The following is a 13,284-nucleotide window of genomic DNA, read 5'->3' as shown; positions in this document are numbered from 1 at the left end:
AAATTATTATTAAATGAAACCTGTAAAACTTTTAAAAACAGAGTTTAACTTACCTGGGGCTTCTGCCAGCCCCCTGCAGCCACCCTGTGCCATCCTGGAATGATCCTCCGTGGCTCTGTTTCACTTTCACCGACTTACAAGTCGACGGCCACTACGCCTCCGTCGGCTCCGGCCACACGTGTCTTCATATACATATACATGCTTCCGCTGGGAGCATCCTGCTCAGGTGCGAGAAAACCATGTACTGCGCACTATGCTCCTGGTGATGGGAGCATGTAGGAGGATATGCATGGCTGGAGCCACTCAGGCACAGTGGCCAGCGACAGGTGAAAATGGCATGGAGCCGCAGCGGGGGAACGGAGGATCATTACAGGATGGCTCAGGGAAGCTGCAGGGAGCTGGCAGAAGCCCCAGGTAAGTGAAACTTTTTTTTTCAAGTTATTACAAGTTTCCTTTAAGTTGCAGTCACAGTCAATTTTTTGTTATGTGTGACCAACATAAATGCACAGGAACCATTAATATAGTCAAACAGGGCAGTAACCGCCTTTAAAACAGACATTTTTAGAACCTTCTTTTGCCCCATGAAACATTTCTGTTGAAAAGCCACCCTCCTACTGATCTCAGTTTCCAACACGCTAAACAATTTTATCTCATCTTCTGCTCTACTGCTTCACATATCATGAACAAATTATACATCAATAGCAGGCCAGCATGACAGTTCGTTTTCATATAGTCTGATTTATCAATGCTGTGGTAAGAAGCGATCAAGGAAAAATGCCCATTGAAGTATTTAAGAGATCAAAATCTTCAGTTTGTTACACATAATGATGACATATTACAGATTTATTGACTGTTTGTATGATATTGCTATGGAGTTTGATACCCCAGTCAATGCTCACAGGGATCCCAAGAAGATAGCAGATGATGCTGCATTTTAACCATCGAATTTGTTATAGAATACCGTATTTATAATAAAATATCACTGCTGCAGCATATAACTATTGTGTTTAAACACAAACCCTCATTCCCATTGGACAGTGTGCAAAATGTTAATAAAATCAGAATGTGATTTTCTGCAAGTCAATTAAATCCCATGTTTAGTTGAAAATAGTGCAAAGACGGCATCCTATTTGCAAAAACACTTCTGGATATGAGCATGTGTACTCAAACCCTGTGGTCAACCATGGCAAGGACTGTTCTCCTGCAACCTGTTCAGTTAAACTGCTGTATGGTGTTGACCACAATGCTACAGCTCAGTTTCTGGGCCATCTTTTGTAGAGCAACAATTCTTTTTATAAGATCCTCAGAAAGTTCCCATGAGCTGCCATATTGAACTTTCAGTGACCATTATGAGAGAGTGTGTGAAAGCGATAACAACCAATTTAACACACCTGCCCCCCATGCACACCTGAGACCTTGTAACACTGTGAGTAACAAGACCCCGTAGAGGGAAAATGTCTAATTGGGCAGAATTTTGACATTCTTCATTTAGGGGTGTTCTCACCTTTGTTGCCAGGGGTTTAGGGATGAATGGTTGTGTGTTGAGTTATTTTAATAGGACAGCAAAATCACACTATTACACAAGTTGTACACTAACCACTTTACATTGTATCAACGTGTCGTATCTTCAGTGTTGTACTGTGGAAAGATGTAATAAAATATTTACAAAAATGTGAGAGGTGTACTCACTTTTGTGAGATACTGTATCTGTATATGTCTAGTCCATTCTACTTGATCTTACTTAACACTTATGAGAAAACTGTGGGCTTATACAAAGTGAAATGAAAATGAACAGAACGATTCTTATGGTTAATATAGCCTCAGTTTATTTCTGACATCGTTTCTTCTTAGATGAACTGCCTTTGTATTGTTAATCTTAGCTTCACTTGCCTTTCTGCAGGCTGCTGTGCAACTAAGCATGCTTGTGGAGAGTAGTATGCTGCATTGTGTAGGCCGTATGTGCCCATTTTCCATGGTAATTCACCTCTCGAGTGCAATATAAATGAGCACTGTATAGTAAAAACAATTCCTCCTTTATCCTCTTGTGTGTCATAAGTTTAATATGTGTTTGCTTTTTATTAATATAATGAAACTATAAATGAGCATTAGGAGAGCAGATAATGTTCATTAGCACATCAGCACTTGACAAGTAATATGATTTGATGCACATAATACAAATATCTAATATGCTGGCAGAGATACGATGATCCCACAGGTTTAGGGTAAAATACTGTAAATTAAATCTACTTTATTGAGTCCTGGTACAAGTTAGCTAGCCTATATGCTCTGTTTCCCATTAACTTTTCCCTCGTGTTTTCTTCCATTTGATACATTTTCAGCTGATCTACAAAAAAACTTTTCAGCACCTAATAATTGAAAAAGAACTAAAAAGTAGATAAAAAATCATACTTATTGTGAGTATGTTCTTCCTTGCTGGGGGCTTAAAATATATTTTATTGTTAAGGTATGAAAACATCTTCTTTCAGAAGGCACAGGAGAATGTTAATTGCATATGGGGCTAAGTCAGTAAAGGTTCATACACATGTATGAGGAATGTCGGCCTGTAGGGTTCCGCACCCGATCCCTCGGGCAACATTGCAGGACCAAGACTGAAAGATGTGTCACTAGCCTGTCTGCTAGCGAGATGTTCTGTTACTATGCGAGGGGAAGAGGGCAGACAGTGATGCAGAAGTGACATCATGCAGGGGCCAGGTAAGTGTTGAGAACAATGCTTTCTGTCATAGCAATCCACCAGGTTCGATTGCTGGCCAAGCAGTCGAGATAGGTTAGGGTCTGCTGTACACATGCTGGATCAGAAGAGTCAGCTGTTATTGGCCACGTAGGACGAGCTTCATCTAGCATCTATACGAACTTTTAGGTTGGTTTTATAAAGCGCTTAGGTAGAGCTAACATATGAAGCTAATAGATATATATTTTTTCTTGATACCAGCAATGGGTAGTAATGAAGTCTAACTTATTGGTGTGAAATGGTTTGTCATGTGTTGACAGCTGACAGTTGAAAGTTCTTATGCCAGCCATAAACATCTATGTGATAATTCATTCAAAGGATCCCTTAAAATTAGATAATCTTTGAGCAGAGCTGAAATCATATCATAAATGCAGCCCAGCATACAGCAGAAAAAATAAAACACTAGAAAACATAAGTAACACAGTGAACTTGTATAGGGTAAAAATCTGGCATATGCTTAAAATAACTTGTAACTTTCACCTGGGTAATACAAAAAGCTACCAGAGGGTTCTTCTCCTTTACATTTATTTTCCATTTGAGCAACTGTCCTCAAATGTAGATTATTAAAGGAATCTGAAGTGACATGTGACATGACAAGAAAGACATGTGTATGTTCAGTGCAAATAACACAAATAACTATTCTATATTCCTTTTTTTTTCTTTCTCTGCTTGAAAGAGTTACATATCAGGAATGCAAATGACAGTTACTGCCCTGTCAGGACCTGGTCAGAACCAGGTAGCAGAGCAGTTGAAAAGGGGGCAGGCGGCGTCCTGTTTAAAAATGCGTCCACTATTATAAAAGAGCTCCTGTGCCTGCTATTGTTGCAGGCATCCTTCTTAACAGGACATATTTAAGGGGGGGGGGGGGGGGGGGGTGGGTTAAGGTTAGCTGCCCACGGGGAGGGGGAGTTAAGGTTAGTTGACCACCAGGGAGGGGGGGGGTTAAGGGTTAGGCACCACGAGGGGTGTCAAGGTTAGCTGCCCAAGGGGAGGGTTAAGGTTAGTTGACAACCACGGGGGGGAGGGGGGTGTTAAGGGCTAGGTACCACGAGGGGAGGTTAAGGATTAGGCACCAGAATCAGAATCAGAATCAGAATCAATTTATTTTCGCCAAGTAAGTTTGCACCTACAAGGAATTTGTCTTGGCAGTTGCTTAACAAACACAAACAAAAACAATACAAGGACAGACAGTGTGAATATTACAAGTTAAGGACATTATAAGTATAGTGGCAGTAAGCAATGTGAGAATTGTTCATGTTTAGTTCTGTGCTGATTACTTTCAGTCCTGGCAACTCTAACGTGGTTCAGCATTAAGTATGGCTACCGCTTGAGGAAAAAAACTGTTCCTGTGTCTAGAGGTTTTGGTAGCGATTGACCGGAATCTTACTCCTGAAGGCATGCGCTGGAAGATGGAGTGAGCTGGGTGAGAGGGGTCAGATTTTGGTTGCTCTCTTTCTGCACCTGCTAGTGTAAAGATCCTGCAGGGAAGGTAAGCTACAGCCAATTATCCTTTCCGCTGATCGGATGATGCGCTGCAGCCTCCCCTTTTCTAATGCTGAGCAGGAGCTGAACCATACAGTCATGGATGATGTTATGGTGAATTCGATGATTGCAGTGTAGAACTGCACCATTAGATTTTGAGGTAGGCCAAACTTTTTCAGCTGCCGTAGATGGTACATTCTCTGTTGTGCTTTCTTGACAATAGTGGCAGTGTTGTTGTCCCATTTTAAGTCGTTTGAGATCGTGGACCCAAGAAACTTGAATGACTCTACTTGGGTTATTGTGGATCCATTTATGGTTAAGGGGAGGTGCTGGGGGGGAGATCTCCTAAAGTCTATTATCATCTCCATGGTTTTGAGAGCATTTAGTTCCAAGTTGTTGCTGCTGCACCAGGAGGAAAGCTGTCCCACCACATGCCTGTATGCAGACTCATCCCCGTTTTGAATGAGACCAACAACTGTTGTGTCGTCTGCAAACTTCAGAACCTTAACAGATGGATCTGTGGAGATGCAGTCATTGGTGTAAAGTGAGTACAGCAGTGGGGAAAGCACACAGCCCTGGGGTGCACCAGTACTGACTGTCAGAGAGCTTGATGTGAGTTTACCAAGTCTAACACGCTGTCTTCTGTCGGTTAAGAAGTCGGTTATCCATTTGCAGAGGGATTCAGGTATATGTAGCTGGGAGAGCTTGCTGTGCAGCAGTGATGGAATTATGGTATTAAATGCAGAGCTGAAATCTATAAATAAAATCCTGGTGTAGGTTCCTGGGATATCTAAATGCTGTAGTACATAATGCATACACATGTTCACGGCATCGTCTGCGGATCTGTTAGGCCTGTAGGCAAATTGCAAAGAGTCCAGCAGGGGATCTGTGATGGATTTCAGATAAGTCATTATCAGTTTTTCAAATGCTTTCATGACCAGTGATGTCAGCGCAACAGGCCTGTAATCATTTAAACATGCAGGTTTTGGTTTTTTTTGAATTGGTACAATAGTTGCGCTTTTAAAACAGGCAGGAACAATTGAGAGTTCTAGAGATGCTTTGAATATGTCTGTAAATACAGGCGCTAATTGGTCAGCACAGAGATTCAAGCATTTCGCAGACACAGCGTCTGGTCCCATTGCTTTCCTGGTGTTTTGTTTTTTAAAGAGTCTGTTTACATCTGATTGGCATATTGTTAGAGCATGCACATCTGGGGACAGGTCAATAGATTGTGTCTGGCCTCCTGTGTTGTGTAGTTGCTGAGGCACCGCAGGGGGTGGAGACGTTGGCTGGCAGGAAGAGTGTTCAGTTTGCCTGTGGCAGAGATGCAAATTGACTTGTTGTGTTTGGCTTTTGTTGGTAGTGTCAAACCTGCAATAAAATGTATTCAGCTCATTTACAAGCTGCAGGTTATGTAGTGAGGGGGGAGGAGATTTCCTCCTGTAGCTGGTAATTTCATGTAGAGATTTCCATATTGTGGATGAGTCGGCGTTAGAAAATTTTTCCTCGAGTTTTTGTGAATAATCTTTTTTTGCGGCGGTAATGGCTCTCTGCAGTTTGTATTTCGCAGCTTTGTAGAGGACTTTATCGCCTGTACGATATGCCCTTTCTTAATCGAGGCGCAGCTTCCTAAGATGTGATGTAAACCAGGGTTTATCGTTATTGTACCTGGTGCACTTTTTTGTGGGGATGCAGGACTCTTCACAAAAGGTAATATATGATGTCACAGCGTCAGTGTATTCATTTAGGTCACTGGAGGATTCTTTAAATAAATTCCAGTCAGTTAAATCAAAGCAGCTCTGCAGTTTTTCTACAGCTTCACTAGTCCATTTCTTAACTGTGGTCACTACAGGTTTGGCAGTTTTTAGTCTTTGGATGTATGTTGGGATAAGCTGTATAACAGCATGATCAGAGTTCCCCAAAGCTGCCCTGCTGACAGAGTGATATGAGTCCTTAGTCGTAGTGTAACAGTGATCAAGTGTCTTACCTTCTCTAGTTGCGCGTGTGACGTGTTGCCTGTATTTGGGGAGTTCTTTGGAAAGGTTAGCACTGTTGAAATCCCCTAGTATGATAAAAAAAGAATCTGGGTACTCCCTTTCCACCTCAGTGATTTGATCTGCGAGATCTTGGAGCGCAGGCTGCATACATGTTTGTGGAGGGATGTACACAGCAGCCAAAATAAATGAAGAAAACTCACGGGGTGAATAGTAGGGTTTGCAGTTTATGAAGAGTGTTTCCAGCCCAGCCGAGCATGTCCTCTTAATAACTGTAACATCCATGCACCATCTATCATTAATATAGAAACAGAGTCCTCCACCTTTGGTTTTGCCAGAAGTAAGTGGGTCCCGGTCAGATCTGTAGAGTGTAAATCCATTAATCGGCAGAGCGTTGTCTGGAATAAGCTCAGATAGCCAAGTCTCTGTGAAGCAAATAGCCGCAGAGAGATAAAAGTCCTTCTTTGTTCTGATCAGTAGTTGAAGCTCATCTAGTTTGTTGCATATGGACCTGACATTAGAGAGTATGATTCCAGGTAGTGGAGAGCGCAGTCCTCTGCGTCGAAAGCGAGTCTGGATCCCAGAGCGTTTGCCTCTTCTTCTAAGCCTCACTGCCTGGTTCAGCACTGTAGCTCCACTGGTCAGAATCCCCAGAAGATCAAGAGTAGATGAAATATCCAGAGGTAGATTATATTTAGCTAAGTTCCGAATGCTCAGTAGTTGTTCACTGGTGAAGGTTATCCGGGTTGGGTTGCACAAGGCAATGTTGAAAAACAAAAATACATAAAACAAACATAGAAAGACAGAGCAAGCTGCCGAGGCTGCCATCTCCAGGTGCCTCCTCCTCCACAATGGCAATAACCATTGGGGGAAGGTTAAAGGGGGGAGGTTAAGTGTTAAGCACCACCAGGGGAGGGTTCTGTGTGAGTGGGGAGAAGTTAGGTCATATTAAAATATTGGTAAATATTACCAACTATTTGAAAGAAGTAGTGCCATTTTCAACAGGCACGTTTTCAAATGTATGCCCTGGTCGGTCTATAGCGTAACCCTCATGGATAAGGAATTACAGGCATAACACACTTTCCTGGCAGAAAATGGCTCCTAAGAGCCCAAAAGAGATAAAAGGGGTCAATATTTTAATCATTTTAGCTCTGGAATACTTTAATTAATGTGTCATTGAGCAGAGGCAATAAAACGATAAACACTTCAAAAGTAAATTTCAATACAAATAATAAAAATGTAAGATATCTAAAAAAGGTAATTTTTAAGAGAAGGGGGGCAGATAAAATTATTTATCTCATCAGTTTATTTCCCCCCTTGTATCCCTTTAAGAAATGCAAAAATAATAGATGTATAAAGATTTTAGCTTTGTTATGCAATCATCCTAATAAAATGAATGTGACTGGCATAGATCCAGAAGAAATGAGAGATGCTATTTTATATTCTGAGAATTGGTTAGTAGTGGTGTGCCACAGGGATTATGACTGGGGCCATTTTCTTTCAATGTTTTGTTACTGACCTAATGGATGTAAACATTTGTGATGTTGACATTTTTTTAAATGATACAATATTACTATGAAGAGTCTCATGTCAAGAAGATATTGACATTTTGGAGAAAGATCTTCTTGAGAGATTACTAGAATGGGATGTAAAATGGCAATTTAAATTTAAAGTGAATTTCTGCTGTAAATTCCAAAGTGATAAAGAGAAAGAATGACAGTTACTATGACTGTTCTCCTCATTTTTCTACCCAATGCAGTAATGGCCGACTACTTCATTAAGCAGAAGGGAAGCATTGGGGCAGCTCTGGAATGCTACATTCTGTGACTGGCACTGCACAACTTTTCTCTTCACCTCTCCTCTCCTCTCTCTGATAGGCAGGTTCAATGGCTCAGGTAGAAGCAGAGTATCCCACAAGTCACACTATGATGCTCCTCCCACCCACAGATAACATAATCGCTTAGCAGTCTTTGTATGTTTGCAATTTGCATTTGCATTTTTTGCAATTTCCCATATATATATAATCATATAATTTAGGGATATATATATATAATATGTGCGTGTGTGTATGCGGGTGCATATATATACTGTATATATATATATATATATATATATATATATATATATATATATATATATATATATATATATATATATATATATATATATTCCTGCACTGACATTGTTTTTTCACTGTAGTTCTCAGCCTGATAAAGCTGGCATTGGGCATTTAGCATTTTATAATGATGTCACTTGTGAGTGAGATAGTGATTGACAAAGGCCTGCATGCCAAAACACTGTGCTGCTTTGTGGCTATGATACCACTAAATACGGAAGCAGGAGATTTGGGCGCATGAGACAAGTGGACAAAAAGGGCGCCCCATTCACTCCCATTATAAATATTGTTTAATGGGCGCCGAACAGGGAAAAAAAGGCGCCGGAGATTATTAACGTTTTAACAAACGGCGCCCGGGGATTTTTAAGGATTTATAACTATGTTTGTGATGATTTAACTTTGCAAAATGAGCCTGTGACGAATAACGTTTATAAAGATACTAAATCACTATTTCTAAAACATTTCTAAAACATTATTATCCACCCCAAAAAATTAATTACATTTTTTTATTTACATTTTTTATTTATTAACCACTTCCCTACCACGCTATTTTGTGCTGATCGGTGCTGCGTGGGCTCTCCAGCCCGCAGCACCGATCAGCTAGCAGCCAGGCTGATCAGACTTCCCCCCTTTTTTCCCCACTAGGGGGATGTCCTGCTGGGGGGGTCTGATCGCCGCCGGCTGCTTGCGCTTGCGGGGGGGGGCTCTTCAAAGCCCCCCTCCGCAGCGCTTCCTGGCCTCCTTCCCCTTCCCTCCCTCTCCCTCCCCCTGTGAGCGGCGCAGGACGGATTTCCGTCCTGCGCCTGATGGGATAGGCTTTAGCCTATCAGATGCCGGTGATCCCCGGTCAATCAGAGGCCGGGGATCGCCGATCTCCTCTACGGCGCTGCTGCGCAGCAGCGCCGTATACATGTAAACACCGGGGAAGATCTTCCCCGTGTGTTTACATTTACCCTGCGAGCCGCCGATCGGCTCGCAGGGTGTTCACAGAGACACCCTCCGGGAACTGACATGGAACGGCCGCTCACCATGGAATACACTTCAGGATTCAGGGGCGTGTATATACGCTCCGAGAATCCGGAAGTGGTTAATGTCTGTAAAACATTATTATCCAGAGGGGGTCTTAGGTTTAGGCACCAACAGGGGGGTCTTAGGTTTAGGCACCAACTGGGGGGTCTTAGGTTTAGGCACCACCAGGGGGGTCTTAGGTTTAGGCACCAACAGGGGGGTCTTAGGTTTAGGCACCAACAGGGGGGTCTTAGGTTTAGGCACCAACAGGGGGGTCTTAGGTTTAGGCACCAACAGGGGGGTCTTAGGTTTAGGCACCAACAGGGGGGTCTTAGGTTTAGGCACCAACTGGGGGGTCTTAGGTTTAGGCACCAACAGGGGGGTCTTAGGTTTGGGCACCAACAGGGGGGTCTTAGGTTTAGGCACCAACAGCGGGGTCTTAGGTTTAGGCACCAACAGGGGGGTCTTAGGTTTAGGCACCAACAGGGGGTCTAGGGGTTAGGGATAGGTACAGGGAGGGTTTTTAACAAATGTAAATATAAGTTTCAGTTTACAAATAGGGAAGATTAACGTTTTAATTGTTATTGCCGATCTCATACACATTATTTAGTGATTTATAAATTCTTAAAACACTATTTGTAAACGAAATTCTACACAATATTTCAATAAACGATAATACTGTTTATCGTTTACACCACGCGCCCTTTTTTCCCGACGCCCTTTTTTGATGTACGCCTAAATACATCAAGCTAAAATTGCAAAATCCAGGTAGAGACCCGGCCTGTATTCTCTGCATCTCACCAAATATCCTTTTGGGATTTTGGTGTATGCTGGTTGACTACCTGGTGTTATGAATGGCAGTGGTTTGAGCACTTGGGTAATCGTTTTTGCTGACTTGGCATTTTGCCAACATACTGTAAAAATGACAAGTGAATCTAGTATTTATTTGCATTACAGAGGAAAACTCACTGAATGATGAGCTGGTATTCTGCCTGGATTAACTGATCCAGTATTCTCCTGATCTGATTGGAAGGCTGAATGGAGGAATGTGGCTCATCTGAGGTGGGAGGTAACTGGGTTTTGTGAGCTGACACAGCATCTGTAGAAAAAATGCAAACCTTGGATTATTTGAAAATTACTTCGTGGGAAATTCAACTCAAAACAGGTCTGTATGCGATTAGACATTACAAGTAGCTTTCTGAGAATGTTTTAAAAATGTAAATTATTCAGTTCTTATTTGATTTTTGACTTAGGCCTGAAACCCACTAGGAGCGTTTTTCTGAGCGCTTTGTGATTAGAAAAGCTCTTGCTAATGTAATGCTATGGGTGTGATCCTACATGAGCGATGTGATTTTTTATAAAATACCCCATAGCATTGCATTAGCAAGAGCTTTTGCAAATCAGTAGCGCTTAGAAAAGGCTGCGAGTGGGTTTGAGCCCTTGGGTAGTTAATGAGATGCAATATATTGAGGCAGGATTATGCACATTTTGTATGCAAATGTATGCATCTTGAAAATGGACCGATCCAATCCCACTGAGCAGGGCCGATTCCAGACCTTTTTCTGCCTGAGGCAAACGTGTGAGGATGCACCCCCCCCACCCTGATTTGGAATGATCACACAGCACCCGACAATTTACTTTGCTTCATTTAATGTTCTCACATAACATGCTGCAGTTCAACACAATAGCACACTGGCTGGCTGTGAGTCTGTAACAAACAAACTGCTCACCCTCAGCCACTTCATTCCTTATCAGGACAGTATACACAGTACAAAAATGCTGCCCCTAAAATCTCTGTGCCTTGCTTCATGGGAGAACTGGCCCTGCCACCGAGGTAAAGTTCGATTGGTCATCGTTTAAACTGCATAAACTTGCATTCAAGTTTTGCATAATCCTGCATCAACTTTATTAATTATTTGCATTACGTTATGTGCATCACACTGACCACCCCTAATAACTACTGTGTTTTTGGTACAACTTCAAAGATTCATTTGTTATGTGATTAACCTCCTCGGCATCAGTTTCTGTTGGATTTCTGTGCAAAAAGTGATCCAATTAATTTTCGTAACCTTTTTTCCTGTAACTTCACAAAATGTGTCAAGCAAGGGTCTAGTACACATTTTGAGTTTAATAAAAGCTTAAAACAAAAAAAAACAGGTGTCCCCCTGTACAGGCTAGGTAGGTACAAGAGCCCCACAGTATAGATTAGGTAGATGCAGGTTTCCCCCTGTATAGGCTAGGTAGGTACAAGAGCCCCACAGTATAGACTAGGTAGGTACAGGTTTCTCCCTGTATAGGCTAGGTAGGTGCAAGAGCCCCACAGTATAGACTAGGTAGGTACAGGTTTCCCTGTGTATAGGCTAGGTAGGTACAAGAGCCCCACAGTATAGACTAGGTAGATACAGGTTTCCCCCTGTATAGGCTAGGTAGATACAGTTGTCCCCAAGTATAAGCTATCTAGGTACAGGAGCCCCCAGTATAAGTTAGATAGGTGTAGAGGCTCCTGTACAATGTAGGAGAGCAATAGCAAAGTTAGGATTAGTGCCCCCCCATCCCCCAGATCCAGCCTCTTACTCACCAACCTTGTTTCAGCAAGCTCAGCAGCCTCTCTGCACAGCTCCTAGGAGCCCCTACACCTAGCTAACTTATACTGGTGGACTCCTGTACTTAGTAAAACTTCCTGAGCGGCATGCCTGGCACTGTGTTGGGTATGCCGCTTTCTGCAAAAATGTCTTGCCCGACACAGTGCCGGGCATACCGCTCAGGAGATTCATGTGCCTACGATGGTGAAATACAGGTTAATTACAACTTTTGCCAGCTGTCATTGTCATGCAATTCGTCAATAACTATTTGTACTCATGGAGCTTTGGTAAGCTTAGATGCCCATCCTGTCCTTATCATTAAACTTCAAACACCCTATTCAGTTTATCTGCTCTGTTCACAACTATTACATTTAGTATACAATCCATTCACTTATAATACGTTCTTATGTGAAACTTTCCTTCTACGAAAAGTGTAAATCACAAAGAGACTATCTGCAGATGAATGTCCGTTAAACAAGGTGTGTATGAGATCTGCAGATATCATAGACTATGAATGCATTTTGCAGGAACTAATCTTTTGCAGATACAGATCTTTTGCATGCGCACAGCATCTTTAGAAAGATCAGTCTTTCAAACCTCCATGACAATCCTAAGCGACAATTTTCAAAGATTTGTACCTGATGGATGTACTCAGCTTAATAGAATAGACTGTGCAGGCATGCTCTCATACTACATGGAAGGTGGTAAAATTGGTCTGTGCTCTTTCCTTTTCCAAAGATTTTTTTCCCAGGTGTGTACTTAGCTTAAGGCCACTTTGGGAGCACCAGAGCAAATCCATACACACACAGAAAGATCATACAATCTCCATGCAGATGGTGACCTGACCCAAATTTGAAACTGAGATCATAGCTCTACAAGGCGAGCGTGCCATCTGCTATCTAGCAGTGTTATAAATCTTATAATATTAAATACTTAAAGTGAAATCTTGATCACAAATGAAAAACCTGAAAATGAGAGAAAAATGTACATTTTCCTCCCTTGTGGCAGTCACAATGCTGACCTCATCTTCTGGCTGCTGTCCCGTTTACCCTCATTACAATGAATGGCCACCACACTATCTGCATGGAGTTAATATGTCTTCCCAATGTTTACGCAGATCTACCCCAGAAAACCTGGTTTCTGTCTACAATCTGCTGGTAACTTAATTGTTTAACATCCAGAATTGGATCAAAATTTGATCTAGGCTACAGGCTTCCGTGTCAATAACATATAAATCCATAAAATTGATAATAATTTTAGGGTCTGTAGGGAAATGAGTGTGTATGTTTCTATTCCCTCTCATGAATTTTAATTTATATACAAACTTTTACTAAATTGTTATCATTTGTGCCA

At 41.9% G+C, this 13,284-nt stretch overlaps 1 protein-coding gene across 1 annotated transcript in view; it reads right to left on the bottom strand.

Annotated features, from left to right (window-relative positions):
- The window catches only part of LOC137544945 (uncharacterized), a 648,464-nt gene that overhangs the window by 179,142 nt on the left and 456,038 nt on the right, over window positions 1–13,284 (bottom strand). Inside the window, exon 81 of the mRNA XM_068266042.1 lies at window positions 10,319–10,448. Within this exon, the coding sequence (XP_068122143.1) occupies window positions 10,319–10,448 (130 nt within the window). The remainder of the gene's footprint in view (window positions 1–10,318; window positions 10,449–13,284) is intronic.

This window comes from Hyperolius riggenbachi, chromosome 2 (genome assembly GCF_040937935.1).
Source record: "Hyperolius riggenbachi isolate aHypRig1 chromosome 2, aHypRig1.pri, whole genome shotgun sequence".
NCBI classification, from domain to species: Eukaryota; Metazoa; Chordata; class Amphibia; order Anura; family Hyperoliidae; genus Hyperolius; species Hyperolius riggenbachi.
Note: the sequence above shows the minus strand (reverse complement) of the source record. Positions and strands in the feature narration are given on the sequence as shown.